The 22,117-nt window shown below is 34.8% G+C and overlaps 1 protein-coding gene across 5 annotated transcripts in view; it reads left to right on the top strand.

Annotated features, from left to right (window-relative positions):
- LEMD3 (LEM domain containing 3) overlaps nucleotides 1-22,117 on the top strand; it is an 84,559-nt gene that overhangs the window by 9,629 nt on the left and 52,813 nt on the right. For 3 of the 5 annotated variants that reach the window (XM_024736652.1, XM_024736650.1, XM_024736648.1), the window contains exon 2: nucleotides 20,279-20,344. The exons of 1 other annotated variant lie outside the window; for it this stretch is intronic. In XM_024736652.1, coding sequence (XP_024592420.1) covers nucleotides 20,279-20,344 — 66 coding nt within the window. The remainder of the gene's footprint in view (nucleotides 1-20,278; nucleotides 20,345-22,117) is intronic. One more of the 5 variants, XM_024736649.1, reaches the window with a different exon arrangement.

Here is a 22,117-nt window from a genome sequence, read left to right as displayed (position 1 = left end):
TCCAACGCAGCCAAAAATTAAATAAGTAAATAAATAAATAAATAATGAAGTATACTTTAAACTTTTGGAAATCTGTAAAATATATGGTAAGCAAGTAGTAGTAACTTCTTTACGAAAAGCATATTACTGATGGTATATCTTTATTCTAATCCTGTATTAATTTATTATACACTAAAAATTGCTACTATTTAATTTGGGAATCCAGCACAATACTAATTGTAGAAATTATAACATGTATTATCTCATAACTTTATTTTTTTTATTTTCTCATAACTTTATATTTTGGCTTTCATACTCAGAATTTATTTTTAACAGATTTTAAAGTGAACCAGTAGCAGTATATTTGGATTTTGCTGTTTTAATAATGCATGTTTTAACCTGAATCACACAAGTGATAGTTAAAAAAAATACGTAAAATTTGATCTAATTAATATTCTTTATTAGCATCACTGTCAAAAATAATTTTTAAAAAAGAGTTGAACATGCAGGGGCTTCCCTGGTGGCGCAGTGGTTGAGAGTCTGCCTGCCGATGCAGGGGACACGGGTTCGTGCCCTGGTCTGGGAAGATCCCACATGCCGCGGAGTGGCTGGGCCCGTGAGCCATGGCCGCTGGGCCTGCACGTCTGGAGCCTGTGCTCCGCAACAGGAGAGGCCACAACAGTGAGAGGCCCGCGTACCGCAAAAAAAAAAACAAAAAAAAAAACGTTAAAATAAGGCTGGGTGCAAAACTGCAAGTTGAGTGATAAGTGATTAAGTATACACCAACAGTTGGTCTCCTGTCCTGAATATACATGAATGGAAGAAAATCCTTTAGGAGCCCTGGGCATTTTAATACATAGTACATCAATTTTGTTTTGCAGTTAGAGACCCCTTTTATTTGTGTATATATGTACAAAAGGTATTTGCTGATTGTGGCTAATTCCTGAAAGCGCTTTATACTTATAAAGGAAGCTTTTGCTCTGTAGGAATTCACCTAGGTATAATTTTTTTTTAATGTTCATTTATTTTTTTATTTTTTATTTTTTCTTATTAGTCATCCATTTCATACACATCAGTGTATACATGTCAACCTAGGTATAATTTTTTAAACACATATAAAGAGGGTCATTGAAAACAATTAGCAGGAGGAAATCTTAGAATATTTGTTTCTTCCAGTCCCTGGGCTATGGCTTAGAACCTTGGTTAACCTTGGTAATGACTTCTGGGTTTGGAAGGACACCTACTACAGTAACACAAATGCTTTCTTGCTTGATTTAGTTCTCCTGTTCATTCATCCATTTACTCACTCATAAATTATTTATTGAGTGCCTACTATGTGATACCGGAAGACGAGTATATACTTTTTAGAATTGTAGAAGGGATACTCTTTCCCCAGCACACTGCCTCCCTCCCCCTTCCAGCCCCGCCATTCTCTTCTTTTTCCTAAAATGCACTAGCTAGCCTTCAGAACTGAGATTTGGTTACTTTGCAACATTGTTTCAGACTTGTCCATTGTGACTCCAGAAACATGACTTTAAAAATTAGTTTCTGCAAATTTGGGTATGCCCTATGATAAAGTTTACTACAAAAGAAATAGTTTCCTTTCTTACAGGATTTTAGAAGTAATTTAAGAGTAAAAAAGGAAGAGACATGAAGACTGAATTTGTCAAAAATGAAAATATTATCAATTTGAAATGTTTATGATTGTGGTTTAAGATGTTCTAAAAATGTTCTTATGCTTATGACAAAAGACTTACTTTGTTTTTTTAATATAAGAAAATAACCTTTAAATGTCCCTTCTTTTAGATTCTAAAGCCTTAAATGATAAAAGCATTTATTGAGAACTTTCTATGTGTGCGCACCTTTATATTAATTTCCATGAGGGAAACTATTAATATTATCTCCATGAGAAAACTGAAATATAGAGGGAATAGGGTTAGGTATGACTTGTCTTAAGATCCCACAGCTACTAAGTTTTAAAGCCAGCATTTGAACCCATGATCTGATTAAGGGTCCACAGTCTTAGCCACTGGGAAGCCGTAGATTTTCTTATGTATCTTTTCTCACCTACTAACTTTATTTGGGCAGGTAAATCGCTTGTGACCTCTGGGCTTTGGTTTTTGCATCTGTCAAATGAGGGAATAGTAAAATCAGCTCTTCCAGCCAGTGACTTTTGTAGGGAACTGATGTGATAATGTCTATGGAAATGTTTTGGAGAAATTAGAAGTGATGTATAAATGTATATTTTTAATGCTGTAAGTTAGAATTTCCCAGCTATAGTAGTTTAATTTAAGCAGCACGTGTTCAGCACTATGACATGTCCTGTCGGTAATGTTAATAAGTAATGGAAGAGTTGGTTAAATTTATAGTTCTTATCAGTAGTTTTTTAGACTTTCTCTCAGGTTGTCTGAGCAGATAAAAGGAATCATCTTTTTACATTACCTAGTTAGTGCCTTATCTCTAGGTGCTGAAAAAGAATTTTCTGTCTTTGCAGTTATATTAATGTAATAGATTATGAAGCACAATTTGAAACTAGATTTTAGCTTCCTGGACTGCTAGAAGGTAGACTTGCTAATAGGAAAGACAGAGATGGGATACATTGCTTTAATCCAAAATATAGTAGTGAATTTGAGACAGAAAAACATTTCTTAGGAATATGGATGAGTCTTCTGTTAACATTATCTGAAGGACAGACAGTACTTGCAGCTGGTAGAGAAGAATGGCCTGTCACATTGCTGTTCTTCATCCAGTTTGTAAGATACCATGAGTACTGTTATTGGTAAAGTGGGAAGGTGAGGTGTGTCCCCATGAATAGACAATAGATTGAATGGGGGTAATCAAGAAATTGGGGGGGATGAAATAATAAAATGAAGTTGATAAACATTAAAATCATGCTAATTAAATTATAAGGAATTTAAAGTACATTAGGATCTTCAGTCTCCTAGATAAAAGATATGGTTTCAGACCAGAGCTGTCTAATACAAATATAAACCACATGTGTAATTTTAGTTTTTCCAGTAGCCATATTAAATAAAAAAAAAAAAAAAAAAAAAAAAAAATGTAAAAAGAAACAGGTGAAGTTAACTTTAATAATAGATTTTACTTAATCTGGTAATCTAGAATATTATCATTTCAACATAATCAGTTTAAAAATTATTGAGATATTTTACATTCTTTTTTTGTATTAACATTCTATTTTATACCTACAGCCTGTCTCAAATCAAGCTAGCTAAATTTCAAGTGCTCAATGGCCACATGTGGCTAGTGGCTACTATATAGGATAGCGCAGCTCTAGACTGCCCTGAGTTATGGAGTTATATTGTTGGTTTAATGAGATCTAACAGCTACTGATTTTTGAAGCTTACAATGTGCCTTGCATTGTGTTCTCTATAATATTTTCAGTTAATCTTTATGATAACTCCACGATGCAGATTTTACTCTTCTCATGTTATAAATACAGTGATGTATAAGAGATGTTAATTTGTTTAAGGTCTAAGGTCAAACAGGTAGTCTGTAGGAGAGCAGGGATTTAAAACCAAGTCTGACCCCCAAATTCTTGTCCTTTTCATTGTTTTGCACTGGTTTAAAGCATGGCCACTTACCTAAGGCAGGTTGGTGTATGAGATTTAGTTCTTCCACTGCTCAGTTATTTTTGATTCACTGCAGTGACTTTTGATTTAATTAGTCCTTATTTTAAAATATAAATACAGAGCATTTTTAGGTTAAAGTGGAAGAGGTATCCCCTAAATTCTTACTTATATTTCTAATTGGGAATATTCCTTTATATTCTTTTCATCATGTCCTGTTGTAAACTGCTTTGTATAGCTCTTCAAAGTAGACATGTAGGAGGGAGGGATGACCTTTTGATTCTGGCACATGACTCTTTTGGGAGATAAGGGAAAAGTCAGCTACTATTGAGAAAAATGAAAACAGGATGACTAATAAAACTTTTGTTGTAGTAAAAAAATTTTTAAAGGTTTTAGTACCTCACTTTGAGAAAGATTTTGGGATGATCTTATTCATCATGCTCTTTGAATTATAAAAATTATCTCAGTTCTTTTGCATGGTGTTATTTTATGATAGATTTATACTTAGCAACATTAATGAATTTGAGTAATTTCTTTGAATTACGTTTAGATTCATAGACAATGTTTGCTTACAAAGACAAGCTGTTTACTTCTAAATGAAAAAAAATGGACAGTCCTTAATATTTGAATGGTTGTCTTCCAGATCATGTGTAAAATAGTTGTTTGAACTTGGAACATATCTAACTACACTGTTTCTAAGTTCCCAGGCTAGCCCATAGAAGCCTATTTAAAACCATATCCTATTTTAAAAACACTAATTCAAAAAGATACATGCGCTCTAATGTTCACAGCAGCATTATTTACAATTGCCAAGATAAGCAACCTAAGTGTCCATCAACAGATAAATGGATAAAGAGGATGTGGCATATATGTATGTATACAATGGAATACTACTCAGCCATAAACAGTAATGAAATTTTGACATTTGCAACAACACGAATGGACTTGGAGGGTATTATGCTAAGTGAAATAAGTCAGAGAAAGACAAATACTCTATGATATTACTTATATGTGGATTCTAAAAAACACAACAAACTAGTGAATATAAGAAAAAAGCAGACTCACAGTTATAGTGAACAAACTAATGGTTACCATGGAGAGGAAAGGGAAGAGGGGCAACCTAGAGGTGGAGGATTAAGAGGTACAAACTATTATGTATAAAATAAGCTACAAAAATATATTGTACAACACAGGGAACGTAGCCAGTGTTTTATAACTGTAACTGGAGTATAGCCTTTAAAAATTGTGAATCACTGTATTGTACACCTGTAGCTTATACTGTATAGCAACCATACTTCAATTAAAAAACATATCCTGTCTTAGTACTAGTATAATTGGTGTAAGTTTTAGGTCCTCAGAGTGTGGGTCATGTTCTGTGGGAGTTGGATTAGGAGGAAGCAAGTTTATTTTTGGCTTTTTATGTTTTCTCTTCTTATACTTTTCTGTCTCTTAATTCCTGTTCTTATGCTGGCCTAAACTTCTTGGCGTTCTACTGTGATCCTGGTTAAACATCTAAGTGCTCAGTACTTCAAATTTTTTCTTTTTTAAAAAAAATTGAGATATAATTGACATATAACATTGTGTTAGTTTAAGGTATACTACGTAATGATTTGATATATGTATGTTTTGTGAAATGATTACCACAATAAGTTTAGTTAACATCTGTCACTATATATAGTTATATTCTTGTAATGAGAACTTTTAAGACCTACTCTCTTAGCAGCTTTCATTTATACAATACAGTATTGTTAAATAGTCACCACACTTTACATTACATCCCCAGGACTTATTCATCTTATAACTGGAAATTTGTACCTTTTGACCACCTTCACCCATTTCACCCACCTCCCTACCCCCAACCTCTGGCTGCCACCAGTCTGCTCTGTTTCTACAAGTTTTTTTTTTTTTTTTAGATTCCACATACAAGTGGGATCGTACAGAATTTGTCTTTCTCTGTCTGACTTATTTCATGTAGTATAATGCTCTATAATAAATAGTAGGTCCACTTACTGGGTGCTTGGCAAGTATAAACATAAATGTTTACACTTAAGCATTTAAGTCTTAAGCATTTTTTACATGCTTTGATAAATGAAGAATCTGTAATGGAAGATTAGGCTAATCACTCTGTCCAAGGTTATAGATCAGAGAGGGGAGTTGTGGCGTTATGTTGTTGGTTGAACTGTGGCAGTATGATTTGAAAGCTCATCCCCTAACCATTGTACTATACTGCATTTCTCTCTCGCATTCCCTCTTCCCCTTTTACCAAATTGGAACTCTTTATTTTCTCAGTTCAGATACTTTTAGCTAAATGATAGAGAAATCCATTTGATTGAATTAATTCACAGTATTATAGAATTCTGATAATAAAAATGATGTGATTTTATGACAAAATTTGATAATGTGATTATCTTTAGTGAGGATTGAGCCAATATGGAATCAGAACTTAAACCAGCTTCCCTAAGTCATCCTTCATCCTTATATGTATAGTTAGTTGAGTTGCCTACATTTTTCAGTTAGAAGTTAGGTCCATAGTGCTCAACTTACGCGCTGAAAACAATTTGGGCACACCACCCATTACAAGGTATTGTCTGAGGACCTAACAAATGATTTGCCCTTCTCATATTGTTCTATTATTTTTCAACTACGTATCAATACTGCTATGATTAGAATACAAAAAAATTATATATTCATGGTAGCATTTTGTCGTATTTTCTTAGTATGTGAATAGTAAAAATACTACTTTGGGGATCTGAACATCTTGATATAAATGAAGAAGTCCTTTTACTTAAAAAGTGAAGAAACACTGCTTAAAGCATGCTATAAGGAAATTGTATATACTGGTTATATTTTAGAATTTGTTTTCAAGACAATCATAGTGAATGTTGGGAAATCAGTTGTAATGTTTAAATGACTGACTGACCAACCTATCAACTGGTAAAAGCCCTTTAATCTTCTCAGAGGTGATTGCACTTTAAATACAAGATCTTTGTTAACCCAGCTTCTCTCTCTGATTAGTGAAATTTTTGGCATTTAGTGTAAAATTCAGGTATTACAAGGTTTTTGGCAGGGAGCCTTGCCTTGGGGTCTTCCATTTCATCTCTTTCTAACTCACAGATTTTCTGAGAACTCTGTCATTTCTTCCCAGTAGCTCCATGGCAGAGACGAATGAGGAATGGAGTAGTGGTATATTGTGTTATTTTGTAAACTGAGTGCTGTCTATTTTTTAATTTCATGCAAAGATTTGGAAAAGAAAAAAATAGCTAAGATTTATTCATCTCTTTTCTCCCCATGTTGGTATGCATAGTCACAAAACATCCCATTTTATGTTAGTTTACTAGATAGAGTCTCAGAGAGGGTGACTTGCCTAGGGTCACAAGCCATAAATTTTGGAACAAGTATTCCTTGCTCCAGAGAGTTTTTTTTTTTCCATTTTACCTCACTTCCTTTCAGTGTGAAAAGATATTTTTCATTCATCTAAATGACTTAACATCAGAAGTAAGCATAACTTAGTGGAAATTTTTATTTAAATTTTAAACATTTAATTTATGTTTTAAAGTTTAAAAATTATACTAGGTTGAAATTAATATATTAAAGTTGTAATTATATTAATACTGTGTCATCCAAGAAGGAAAAAGGATAATCATCCAATTACTTTGAAAATATTTAGTACCTTTTAAAAAAATTCTGTAATATTTGAGTTAGAAAATTAGAGAAACTAGAGTGATTTAGTGTCCTTGCCTGGATTTTGTTGTAGGCAGAATATCAGTCCAAATACATTATAAAAAAATAGGAATACAACATTCTGTTGGGTTGATTTAGATTGCTTATTTTTTTAAGCAAACACTTCCTATCTTCTTTAAAATTCTTTTTTGGTAATAAACTTTGTAATGGATTTTGTAAATCCTGGTGTATGGATTTTGATGTTTAAAAAGCAAGATTAAATAGCCTATAGTAGGGTGTACAATTTGGAAAAAAACAGCTTAAAGTAGTAAATCAAAATTCTGGCAAGTCAGTTTGCTAACTAGAGCAAACATAATATGAATATAAATATGTTATCTTGTGCTTTAATTTACAAGACTTTTTTTCTACCAGTTTACTACAGGGTTGTTGCCATACTTTTTTTTTTTTTTTGGCTATTTTTGTTAATAAATTCTGTTCTGGGGGAAGGAAGAAGGAAGGTTGCACTGAATAAATAAAAGTAGATAAAGTCAACATTTCTGCTGTATACGATCACCTTAGAGTTTAAAGGACTTTTAGAAGTCACTTTTAGAAGTCACTAGCTACTTTGTGCAGTGGCGTTTGAGAAAAGATGATGTTTTAGTTGGGCTCTTTTGGTCATAAAGACAGTCTTAAGAAACTAAGGGTTTACTCTGGGGATATATGTGGGCTAGGACTGTAAAGACTTTAGGAAATCAATTCAACTCAAGGGGCTCTGGGTCTGTACTTGTGTGTGTGCCTCTGTCTTGGCACTGTCCTAAATTTTGCATGCAATTATTTCACTTAATTCTTAAAACAATCTTAAGAGCCAGGTATTATTAGCATTCCCTTTAGATGAGGAAACTGAGGTTTAGGAGAAACCTGTCTAAAGTCAGTAAGTAGTAGAACCAAGGTTTGAATACCGATAATCTGACTTCCGGTATGGGATCTTTGTCCCTGTACTATACTCTCTATATGATTCTGTATCATCTCCTGTTTTTGTTTTTTGATTTCCTTTGGAATTATCTTCACCACCCCCCAAAAAAGTCTTACATTCTACTAGACCAGGAGTTCTTAACCTCAGTGGTCCCTGAATCTTAAAGAAGCCATAAATGGCCTCCAGGTGAACAGTAACTCCTTGAAATTTTACGCAAATTTTTGAAAGTGTATTCACTTTTCTGGGGATAGGGTCCATAGATTTATCCATTTCTCAAGGGTCTCTGACCCTCCAAAATAGTGAGAATCACTGCACTGTCAGCTGCTCTGGGGAAGGTAGTATGAGTTTTTATCTTTGTATTCCTTAGCATCTGGTTTTTGATTGTTCAAAAATATTTGTTGAAGAGAATTTAACAAATAAGAGATGGTATGTGGGGAAATAAGCTTAAAATTAGTCATAATATGGGAGTCTTAAGATACCTTGAATGTTTACTAGATGGGTATGAGAGCATCAGTTTTATTTACTTGGTTCAGAAAATTGTTTTGTTACTGACAGGTTCAAATTTCCAGCTCTAGCATATAGTAGTCCTATGAAGTTAGGTTTTTGAAATCACAGCATAAAGGAAAATTTGTGTGTTCAAAACTGCTGTTGAAAAGTCCCCTAGATTTAGAGGCTGCCATGTGATCTCTCAAGAAGACCAGTTTTTATTTCCCCCCCATCAATGTAAGAATAGACCATTTTAGTACCTGAAGGAGCACTAAGGAACATAGTACATCTTTAAACATTAGAATCATACTCAGTGTTTGAAATATTCTTAGTTATGAGAGCCACATGGAAATTGAGAGCAGCTGAGGGAATGGCAATATCGCATCTCCCATCTCAAGTTTTGTCTAGGGCACATGCCTATTGACTGTAACAGAGTTACAGTTGTGGGGAAGTGCATGCATTTTTTTCCCCCCTTAAATATTTGTTCACACACATTTATTCCTATTGTCTCTTTCTGCTACAAGTAGAAGTTAGAAGTAGACATTAGGTGAAAATCTGATGATTCCAGCATATGTTGTACTTTCTGTTCATTGTGTTCATGTGGAAGCATGGGTTTTACTCTTAAGGTTTCATATAATATATTTTAACCAGCGAAAACGTCTCATTTAGCCTAGTTTACCACGTGTTGTAACTGCTTATATTTGTTTTACCTAATATGTTGTTTTTGCTTTTTTTAACCTAATGATGATAAATTCCTCTATTCCCCAGATGAGTTTTCATTTTTGTCTGGTTTCTTCCATAGCTAAAAGTCAAGATGTAACTTTTAAGCTTGTTGCTCATAAAGTCAATGTTAGGGATATATATATATTTTTTCTTTTAGCTCCATATTCAGTTTATATGTTAGTTTTGGTCATACTTTAATCTCTGTTCTTTGTCTATGCATATAATGCCTTTTTCCCTTTTATCAGAGCTATGCTCCTTATCCCTGTTTGATGAATGGAATAAGAACTACTGTCTTTTTTTTTTTTTTCATTTCTGTTCACCTTTTCATTGCACTGTAGCTTTTCTCTCTCCAGTTTTCTTATTTGCATAATGTCTCTGCTACACAAAACTAAAGTGGTGGTAGTGTTTATCTCTAGTCATTTAAAATGGTAAACACACACATTGTGATTGAGAATGTTACTAAGTAGAAGACCTCATGAATTTAATTCTATGGGAAATGCATGTTTATTTTATTGTGCTGGAGATGGGTTGCGCGGTGTATCACAGATCCCTTTTGGATCTCTAAATTCTCTTTTAGCAGTATTCTTTCAGAACAGCTCTCTTTATAACAGTTTCTTTTGTATTCTTGGCAATGTAAACCTTGAGGAAGTGTTACAGCCAGTCTCTAGTGTATAACAGTTAATGTTTAAAATCTCTTAATGCAGTGAGCTGTCACCATATTTAATAAATTGCAGTATTGCATTAGCATAAATTCCTTTGGGTGCCAAGATATCTGTTGCACAGATGCTTGCTATTATTTATAGGTTTGTTTCTAACCTTTGTGGGTTGACTTACTTTTATATTCATTTGTCACCATGCAGTAGCATAATTCTTTAACTGACATATGCAAAATAGTTTTCAAGAAGAAACTGTGAAAGTACTGAAAAAGCAGATTACTCAAACTTTTGGACCTTGGGCAGTATAAAGCTCCCATAATTTAAGTAGACATATTGCTTTGTCTTTATTTGAATGTGTTCTTATACTGCCTTTCCTCCCAATATTGGGTAAATTGCAGGAGTGTCTTTAGCTGATGAAATTAGATGGAGGCAGCAGCCTAATCATTTCCCTCTGGTTTTGAGCCGATGAGACTAAGGGTGTGTGTGTATGTATGTTTGTTGACGTGGGGAGAAATTATTATCTTTATAGTTTATTTTAGAGTAAGCTGTTGATATTTTCTTAAAGTCTAAGTCTTCTTTTGGAGTAAACATTTTTTGAATGGGAACTTCACTTTTATTTGCTAGTCAGATTCAGGAATCAGTAACTCTATCAGATATTCTTTGAGTTATGGATGCTCTATTAAGATATCAGAATTAATTTTTAGAAGGAATAGACTGACTCATTAAAGTCTTTTAAATGTGATATTTTGATATTTTGTTTTGCTAGTGATCTAATTTGCTAATTTATTGGATTGGCCGAAAAGTTCCTTCAGGTTTTTTAAAAATATCTTTATTGGAGTATAATTGTTTTACAATGTTGTGTTAGTTTCTGCTGTACGACAAAGTGAATCAGCTATATGTAGACATATATCCCCATATCACCTCCCTCATGAGACTCCCTCCCACCCTCCCTATCCCACTTCTCTAGGTCGTCACAAAGCATCGGGCTGATCCCCCTGTGCTATGCAGCAACTTCCCACTAGCTATCTATTTTACGTTTGGTCGTGTCAGTGCTACTCTTTCACTTCATCCCAGCTTCCGCTTCCCCACCTGTGTCCTCAAGTCCGTTGTCTACATCTGAGTCTTTATTCCTGCCCTGACACTAGGTTAATCAGTACCGTTTTTTTTTAGATCCATATATGTGCGTTAGCATACGGTATTTGTTTTTCTCTTTCTGACCTACTTCACTCTGTATGACAGACCCTAGGTCCATCCTCCTCATTACAAATAACTCAATTTCATTCCTTTTTATGGCTGAGTAGTATTCCTTTGTATATATGTGCCACATCTTCTTTATCCATTTGTCTGTCAGTGGACATTTAGGTTGCTTCCATGTCCTGGTTATTGTAAATAGTGCTGCAATGAACATTGTGGCACATGTATCCTTTTTGAATTATGGTTTTCTAAGGGTATATGCCCAGTAGTGGGATTGCTGGGTCATATGGTAGTTCTGTTTTTAGTTTCTTAAGGAACCTCCATACTGTTCTCCATAGTGGCTGTATCAATTGACATTCCCACCAATAGTGCAGGGGGGTTCCCTTTTCTTCACACCCTCTCCAACATCTGTTGTTTCTAGGTTTTTTGATGATGGCCATTCTGACTGGTGTGAGGTGATACCTCATTGTAGTTTTGATTTGCATTTCTCTAATGATTAGTGATATTGAGCATCTTTTCATGTGTTTGTGGGCAATCTGTATGTCTTCTTTGGAGAAGTGTCTATTTAGGTCTTCTGCCCATCTTTGGATTAGGTTGTTCTTTTGATATTGAGCTGCGTGAGCTGCTTGTATATTTTGGAGATTAATCCTTTGTCAGTTGCTTCGTTTGCAAATATTTTCTCCCATTCTGAGGGTTGTCTTTTCGTCCTGTTTAGGGGTTCCTTTGCTGTGCAAAAGCTTTGAAGTTTCATTAGGTCCCATTTGTTTATTTTTGATTTTATTTCCATTACTCTAGGAGGTGGGTCCAAAAGAATCTTGCTGTGATTTATGTCATAGAGTGTTCTGCCTGTGTTTTCCTCTGAGAGTTTTATAGTGTCCGGCCTTACATTTAGGTCTTTAATCCATTTTGAGTTTGTTCCTTCAGTTTTTAAGTGGAAATAAGAGACACATTTTTCATTTTCACTAAGAACTTTATCGAACAATGTATTCACCCTTTTGTTCCACTACCTTCTGCCATTTTTCAGGCATCTTCATAGTTCCATCTTCCCAAAACTTTTTCTCTTTTTGAGCAAAGAACTATTCCAGGAGCCTTTTACAGTCTTCTAGGGAATTGAAATATTTTCAATTAAGAGAGTTTTGTAAAGACTGAAATAAATGGAAATCCAAAGGTGCAATGTCTGGTGAATAGGTGGATGAATCAGAACTTCCCAGCCAAGCTGTAACAGTTTTGTCTGGTCATCAAAGAAACATGTGGTCTTGCATTATACTGATGGAAGATTATGCGTTTTCTGTTGACTAATTCTTGCTGCTTTTCATCGAGTTGGTCCAACTGGGAGCAGTACTTGTTAGAATTAATCGTTTGGTTTTTCCGGAAGGAGCTCATAATAGAGGACTCCCTTCCAATCCCACCATATACACAACATCACCTTCTTTGGATGAATACCGGCCTTTGGTGTGGTTGGTGGTGGTTCATTTCACCTCCCCACGATGTCTAACGTTCCACATTATTGTACAGTATCCACGTTTCATCGCCCACCACAATTTGTTTTTAAAATAGAATGAATGTTTTCATTACTCAGTAGAGAATTGCATGTGGAAATTCGGTCAAGGTTTTTTTCATTTAACTTATGTGGAACCCAAACATCAAAGAGATTAACGTAACCAAGCTGGTGCAAATGATTTTCAGCGCTTGATTTGGATATTTTGAGTACGTGGGCTATCTCCCGCATGGTGTAACATTGATTGTTTTCAGTTAATGTCTCGATTTGATCACTGTCAACTTCAACTGGTCTATCTGACCGTGGAGCATCGTCCAGCGAGAAACCTCCAGCTCAGAACTTTGCAAACTACTTTTGCCACGTTCGATCAGACACAGCACCTTCTCCATATACTGCACAAACCTTTTTTTTGCGTTTCAGTTGCGTTTTTACCTTTCTTGAAATAATAAAGCATAATATGCAGGAAATGTTGCTTTTTTCTTCCATCTTCAATATTAAAAAAATGGCTACACAAAAATTCACAAATTTTGATAAGTTTCTTTTTAAATGCACGTTGATATGACAGCTGTCGCAATGCAATCTGACAAAATTGTTTCGAATGAAGTTAAAGACAACTAAGCGCCGCTAGAACCATCGTATGGGAAAACTGAACGAACCTTTTGGCCAGCCTGATAGTATTAATTTTATTTTAGGTAAATGAAGCCAGTCTTGTAAAATCATTGGTAGATGAATTATCTCCAACTCAGTAGGTTAAGTGTGTTAGAAAATAATCGTGAATGTTTGTCAAACATTTACTTTTTAAAAATTACTAGACACAGGCTCCTACATTTTGGCTACTTCCCTATCTGCCAACTTTATGACACTATTTTAGTAAAAAAGATAAATTCATATTTGTAAATGTAAATTATATGAATTTTTAAAACTAAGACTATAATAGCCAGGTCTTTCTAAAACAAAACAAAAAAACCCTTATGTTACAGTAACTCTTCTAGTTTTTTGCAAAAGAAGAGGAAATTTTCTTTTTCAGTTTTCAATTTGTTAAGAATTTAGACTGATTTGTAAGGAAGAAAAATTTTTTTCTTGTACAGTAAGCTGCAGCTTTTAAAATTGGGGTTTAACCTACTGTATCTAGGAATTGAAGTGACCTTTTACCAGTTCTCTGATACGATTTTAGCACCATCAATGAATATTTATCGTTTCGTTTTTTTATACTTTTCCTCCCCTACCATTTTATTATGAAACATTTCAAACAGAAAATTGAAAGAATTGTGCTGTGAACACTCATACCCACACCTAGTCTACAGTTTACACACTTCCTATATCCACTTTATTATATGTCTTATCACTCCAGCCACTGTTCTGTTTTTTTTAAAAATATATTTGAGTAAATTGAAGATATTAGGATATTCCACCCTTACATACTTCTTGTATATTATTAACTAGAGTGAGGTGTTTTTTTCTTTTTAGGTAAGATTTGCATGTATTCAAATGCACAAATCTTTAATGTACTATCAGATGATTTTGACAAACGCTTCCAGCTGTGTAACTTAAGTCCCTACAGATATAGAGCATTACCATCACCTCTGTAAGTTTCCTCCTGCCCAGTCAATACTCCATCACTGTTTTGATTTTTTCACCATAGATTTGCTTTCCCTGTTTTAAAACTTCATATAAATGGATTCATAGAATACTCTTTTGTGAGGCTTTTTTCTCTCAGCATGACATTTTTGAGATATATTAATGTTGCATTTTCTAGTACATTCCATTTTATTACTCTTGGTTTATTTTTAAGGCTCAGATCTGTTTTACACAGAAATTATTTATCCCCTTCTGAATTCTTAAAGCACTCTATTCTAAACTCTAAGGTATTGATTATATTATAGCTAATTTTATTATATATATTATAGCCATGTATATATAGCTGTTATATCATAGCTACTCATTTATCTCCACTACTCCGTATGCAGCATGTTCTCAGAACATGGTGTATAGAATATGCTCCATTAATACTTGTTGAACAGTCTATGGTTAGAAGTCTTTCTTACAGCTTTTGTTACAGAGATCCCAAACTTGGGGTACAATTATAATGTGAAATTAGTGCTTGAATGAAGATTAAATTAAAATTTCAATTACGGTCTGTTATTAGTTTTTTCCAAGGAAGTCTTCATTTCTGTGGTGAATAAATATGAGATTTTCAAATGACCACAAGGTTGAAAGAGACCATAATGTTCCTTATCATATAGGGATGAAGAATAAGAACCAATCAAATAATAAGCCTATTGCCAATTTAATTATGAGCTTTGACCTTTTATTTCCTTGGATACATTCTTTCAGTTTTCACTATATTCTTAGTATTTTGATAACCACATTTAAAGCCCATTTTATTTTTATTTTATAAAATCAATCTGTATATTCTGTTATTCTTTAAGAAAACTTATTTGGAAGCAGCACAGGATTGTTACCTCTCAAAAGAGCACCAGTGAAAAGTTGGGAGTCCTATAGGATATGAGAAGTAAAGAAGTATTTGCGTTTTTGCCCTCCTTCCCTTCTCTTTCAACTGATTATCCCCATCTAGGTCTGTACCTCTGTAAATCCAGATAGATAAGTGAGGTAAACATGGAAAGGTTATTTATGAGTAGAACAAGGTGGTATAAGAGTTTACCTTAGGCAAGTTTTATAGTAGACAGTTCTTGTCCATATAATTTTGTCTATTTTGATTGCTGATTTAATCTCAATATTCACAGTAGTTTACTAATAAGTACACTTCAAGTGAACTGTTCCTGTGCTTTAGAATGACCACATATTTGGCAGAGCCGTGAAACAATAGGTGAACTTTCAGAGAACAAATGGGCAGCGTGCTGTGTTGCAAAAGAATGTACTGCCTTGTTCACCCTGTCCATATTTAGATCAGTCTGGCTGGCAGTGAAATGCAGAAGTGTTGGCCATACAGGTGCAGTGTTCTGCAGCTGTTGGAAACATTTGCCCTCCCCCTCACCCCCCACTTCTTCACATATAATTATGCTCTGTTTAAACCATTAATGCTAGAAGATGGGATTTGAGAATTTGAATGTCTGTTTACAAAAAGGTACTACTCAGAGAGATAATTGGTCATTTAGGCAGCTGAATTTAATTGCCTAAATGACTTGAAGTTTCCAAAGACTAAAACCTAGCCTTAAGGCCATAGACTTTTAGAATTATAAGAGACTGCCTTTGAAAGAACATGTCTGCAGAGTTACTGCCCTCCAGACTGAACCTCAGTTCAGGGCTTATATATTTTCATTTTTTAATATCCTGCAACCAGCATAACGCCTGACACCTAGTAGGCAACTTGATATATGTTTGTATCTTACGTTAGCAGATGAAGCCAAAATATTGTTTAGATGTGGTATGGTACTAAATTAGAAAATTATGATTTTTTCTTTAAGCCGATGCCTTGTGGTAAGTTTTATAGCAGTCTTGAGAACAAAGTGCCATGGCAGCAGAGAGAAGGGCAGTGATTAATGCTGCCCGTGGTGGTCATCAGACACTTTATGTTTTGATAGGTCATGGAAAATCTTTTCTAGACTACAATTAGAGAACTTGGTTTTGAAGAGTTTTCCTCATCTAAGAGACATCAGTGTATTTTCCCAAAAGCAGTGTCTTTTCCTCCTTATCCCGATTTTGCGCATTTTTCATGCATTACATCATAAGGAGATTAAAGTTTAATGATTCCAAATCTGAAAGTTCTGGAGAAGAATGTTTTCCGTAAACCTAATAGAATAAATATTTTCTTTTCTGTAGTTTTTTCTATAATGAAAAGAATGTAGGCTTTGGAGTCAGACATAGGTTTGAATCCCATCTTTTTGAATCCCAGCTCTTTAAACTGCATTTACCTGAAGGATCATGCATCAGTTTCTCTGTCCATAAAAATAGGGGTAATACCTGCTGTAAAATAGTGGTGTAAGGATGAAATGAGCTACCTCCTAAAAGTGTGGCATCAGTATTCCTGGAACATATCAAGAGCTCAAGAAATATTATTTCCTTTTTATTCAAAGGAGAATCTTGTAGAGTAAGCAGGATTATAGTACCCCTCAGGTATTGGTGAAGCTGTTATTCTAGGAGACTGCACGGTGCCTTCAAGCTTCTATTCTTTCGGCATATATTTAGCACCCAGTATCTGCAAAGCAGGTAGAGATTTTGCAGTCTTGTTGGCAGAGGAAACAGCAACAAATAGTTAAGGTAGTGGGATACTGAGAGTAAATACATGGAGGTTCTGAGAAGAGGAAGGTCCTGATAAGCTGCAGTGGTTAGGCATCCTTCATGACTGCAGGAGAGCTGCAAACTGGACCTTAAAGACAGAATGAAGGAGAAGGAAAAACATTCAGGCTTGAACAAGATCAGAAAGATCAAAAGCTCAGAGCCTTTCTGGCAGAAGTTTTTTTCCAGCTTTATTGAGATATAATTGACATATAACATTGTGTAAGTTTAAGGTGTACAGCATGTTGATTTGGTAAATTTATATCCTGCAAAATGATTACCACCATAGCATTAGCTACCACCTCCATCCTGTCATATAATTATCATTTCTTTTTTGTGGTGAGAACATCTAAGAAATACTCTTTAAGCAACTTGCAAGTTTATAATACAGTATTATTAGCTATAATCACCATGCTGTACATTAAATCCCCAGAATTTGTTAATCTTACAACTGGAAGTTTGTACCCTTTGACCAGTATTTCCCCATTACCTCCACTGCCCAGCCCCTGGTAACCACCACTCTACTCTCTGTTTCTCTGAGTTTGGTTTTTTAGATTCCACATATAAGTGATATCGTACCGTATTTGTCTTTCTCTATCTGAATTATTTCACTTAGCACAATGCCCTTAAGGTCCATCCATGTTATTGCCAATGGCAGGATTTCCTTCTGTCTCGTGGCTGAATTGTATATACGTACTGCATCGTCTTTATCCATTCACCCGTCGACAGTTAGGTTGTTCCCATATCTTGGCTGTTGTAAATAACGCTGCGATGAATATGGGGATGCAGATCTCTCTTTGAGATCCTGTTTTCATTTCCTTTGGATGTGTACCCAGAAGTGGGATTTTACTGGATCATATGGTAGTTCTATTTTTAATTTTTTGAGGAACTTCTATACTATTTTCCATAGTGACTGTACCAGTTTACATTCCCACCAACAGTGTACAAGGGTTCCCTTTTCTCCCCACCCTCACCAAACTTATCTTGTCTTTTTGAGGATAGCCATTTTAACAAGTATGAGGTGATAATTCACTGTGGTTTTGATTTCCAATTCCCTAATGATTAGTGATGTTGAGCACCTTTTCACGTACCTGTTGGCCAGGTATGTCTTCTTTAGAAAAATGTCTATTCAGTTCTTTCTGACAGAATATTTTTATATGACTGGTAATAGTTTCAAGTATTCAGAACAGAAAAATATTGAGGCTGTCTGTAGTTGGCTGTGCTGATGTAGAGAAAGCAGGACGAAAGTACCCTGAATGTACTATTTCCTCAGTTTTCAAGCAGATCATTCTTATCTAAATGTTTAGGACTCTTAAACTTAATCCAGAGAGGGGCCTCTCACTTATTACATGTGTCTTTCTTTTAAAGCATAAGCTGGATAACATGTTTCTAATTCTCTGAGGTTTCTTGCTCAGAGTAATATATAAAAAGTCTTCAAGGTTCTATCCGCGGCATGTGGGATCTTCCCGGACCGGAGCACGAACCCGCGTCCCCTGCATCGGCAGGCGGACTCTCAACCACTGCGCCACCAGGGAAGCCCCGGTTCTACATTATCTTACCTACCAACTCCCTTAATTTTACCAGTTTGACTTCATTTCTTGCTACTTGCCCTCTCATCCACACTGCTCTATTTCCAGGAGTAGTATGGCAGGCATGCTGCCACTTCACAGCCCATACACTTCCTGTTCTTTCTGTCTATAAATCTCTTCCTTCACAGTCCACGGCTTGTTCCCTCAGCTCTCTCAGGTTTCTATTCAAATGCAATCTGAGAAAAGGGGAGAAAAGGGAACCCTTGTACACTGTTGGTGGGAATGTAAATTGGTACAGTCACTATGGAAAACAGTATAGAAGTTCCCTCACATGTCAAGCACCATTCTTGCTGTTTTATTTCCAAAGCACTTAGAACCATTTGACATACTATATATTTTAAAAGTGTATTTGCTCATTGTCTCTTCTAACGCCTCTAAAATATAAGCTCCTTGAGGGCAGCGATATTATTTATTTTATTCACAGCCACATTTCCAGTGCCTAGCACAAACTATTCAATAAATACTTATTAAATGAATAAACTTTATCTTTCTTTCTGAGTTGTAAAAGAACTGTGGTCATCACAGACTTTTCTTCCCTTTATTGCCACTGAGTGACCAAAATGGGGCCTTCCTGAGGAGGACATCAGTTCATTTGGTCAACATTAAACATACTTTGCGAATACAGGCATACCTCGGAGATATTACAGGTTTGGTTCCTGACACTGTAATAAAGCGAATATTGCAATAAAGGGAGTCACAAGAGTTTTTTGGTTTCCCAGTGCCTGTAAAAGTTATGCTTACACTATACTGTCCATTAAGCGTGCAATAGCATTATGTCTAAAAAAACAATGTACCTACGTTTATAATATACTTCATTTTTTCCTTTTTTATCTGGGAATTCATAATGGTCGACAATTTGATCTCAGCCTAAGAGAATGGAAAAGAGTTTACACTTGATAGAAAGGATCAGTAAAACTAGTAACTTTTTTTTGCAATTTATGTGAGAGAAAGAGGCTTAGAGAAGGAGAGGAAACAATGTGTCTTGAAAGTAAGTAGGAAACGATCACAAGATTAGAATTAGTTCCTTGAAGCAAAATGTGATGAGAAATCATTGGACGGTTTTGAGGGGTCTAGTAGTATAATTAAAGAAATATTTTTAGGACTTTGATTTTTACAATTATTAGGATAGTCCGAAGAAGAGAAGTCAAAATTTAAGGACATTTATAAAAAAAAGTTTGGTATATTTGAGGTTTGAAATAATCTGAACAAGAAAAATGAAGGAGAAATGGCCACACCAGGAGAATTTGAGAAAAAGCAGTAATGAGAAGCTATTCGGGGTGTAGGGGTTATAGGAGGACAATAAATTTGAAATACCAACTTGGCATTATCATTGCTTTAGGATAAGAGATAAGAACTATAATTTACTCTGTTTCCATTTTTTAGAGGCTAAAAAATGAGGTGGCATTTGCTGTAGATTGCTTTTGGAATATGGTTTCTTCTCTACAATTGCCTAGTTAGCAGGGGGAGGGAGGAATGTTTTCACTAGGGGTAACAATATTTGTTGTATCCATTAGAAATTGTAGGTAATGTGGATGAGATAAAAAGTACTGATGTAGTTTTAGAAATACTGAAATGATTTAGGGGAATAAAAGTTAGATGCATAAAAATGCTTTTGTTTGCTAAAATTGCTGTTTTTAGATGGAGTTTCCTTTTTAAACTTAACCTCAAGACTACATTTACTTTTGTTAATTTAATAGGTCCATCTGTTAATTTAACAGGTGACAGTTGTCACAGGAAGTTGGGGAACATTTTTTTATCAGTAGGTATGTATATTGTTGGCTTTCAGATATGTTATGCTCTCGGGTATCTAAGCCTATTAGACAAGAGACAGAAACTTAGAAAGATACAAATGGCAGAGCAACGTTTTTCAACAGAATTACTGTTCTGCTCTTTGGCTTTCCCTTTGTTATCCTATTCCTCTCCCTTTCCAGTTGCTCAGAACGTACCCTTCTCCAGCTTCCTGCAGAGTTTAACACTTTTGCTTCAGTGTTTACACATAGAGTAGAATAAAGAAGGACAGCTTTAGCCTAGACAGCTCAAATAGTGCTTTTCAAACACTGACTGTATGTTCAGTACTATGCTTGGCTCCAAGCATACAAACCTGAATACACGTGATCCCTTGTCATGAGAAACTCATAGTAGAGCAGCCTAGTGGCAGAGCATCCACAATCTACAGTAATACTTTCATAGAGATACTTGAAGAGCTAGTTTTCCATTTAATAATTTTAACAGAAACAAATTTGTAAGCAGTCAAAAAATGGTCCTCTCATGGCCTTTCTTCATAGATATTAAAACCTGTTTTTAGAATTGCATGTTTTAATATTTTTTAGAATTACTCTTATAGAGGGCAAGTAAAATACTCATTGTTTAGTATTGTTTGACCAATTTATTTTAAGTAGATTGACAAAAGCATTTTTGGTAGTATATTGAACTAAATATGGCTTTATTTTAAATTGTTCAAATTTTACATTAATTAAAATTAGTGTTATTAAAAAGTATCTTTTTAGTCTAAGCATGTTCTGATTCTTAACATTTTATTTAATCTTTAAGCTATATTCCTCTTCCTAGTCCCCTACTGAGTACTTCCGATCTTCTGTTTTTCAAAATGTTTTCTTTCTCAGCATGAAAACCCTATTGCTTTATAGAAAAATGATGTCTGAAAATTCATTACCAAATTCCTTTAGATGATAGAAGAATACATTTTTGCCTTGTTTTTTATTGTACCTTTTAACTTAAACTGGTCTCACACATGAACTTTCTTAGAATCAGGCAGTTCCTGGTTCCTATGGGACTTCCTGTTTTCTCAAATAAAAATAGAAAAGCACCTCAGAAAGGAAACCTGGTCAGTGTGAACTACTTTGTAGGCTCAGTTAGTCTTAGTTGTGACCTGGCTTATAGAGATCCAGGTATCTGAAAGCTTTGAATATTTTTGCATGCAATTCTAAAATAGAGGAAAAGGAGGAGATTCTAAATAATAACCAGAGAGATGCTACATAATCAGCCATGAACTTGTTTGTGTCTTTTGGGGGAGGGTGGATGTATGGAGGTTGGATGGAAAGTGGTAAATCCTTTCTTTATAATATTTATTAGAAGTAAGAAGTTGTTTAATACTGAGACTTTATTCTTAGCCACTTTGATGTGTATATTTGTTTCATGCCACTTTTCCAGATGTTAGCAAGGACTAGGAAGTTTTGTTTTTTAATCATTGGAAGTAAGAATTCTAAATGAATTATTCAGTTTTAAAGCATCTTGTAGATTTCCTCAAGTAGTAACTGCCTTTAGTCTATATTTTGAAGAGAGTTAAGGTGAAGAAATGATAGTCATTAATAGTAACGATAATAGGTAACATATATTAAGTGTTTGACACTATGCCAAGCATTTTATATGGTTTATCTCATTTAATCCTCACAACTGTATAAGGTAGGTACCATCATTACATCCTTCCATTACAGAAGAGGAAACTGCAACTTAGAGTGGCTAAATAGATGGTAGTTCAAGGCCACGTTGCTAGTAAGTAGTGGAGCTAGGACTTGAAC

This window comes from Neophocaena asiaeorientalis, unplaced genomic scaffold (assembly GCF_003031525.2).
Source record: "Neophocaena asiaeorientalis asiaeorientalis breed wild unplaced genomic scaffold, Neophocaena_asiaeorientalis_V1.1 scaffold134, whole genome shotgun sequence".
Classification (NCBI taxonomy): Eukaryota; Metazoa; Chordata; class Mammalia; order Artiodactyla; family Phocoenidae; genus Neophocaena; species Neophocaena asiaeorientalis.
The sequence above is the reverse complement of the archived record's forward strand: the minus strand, read 5'-3'. Positions and strand labels throughout refer to the sequence as shown.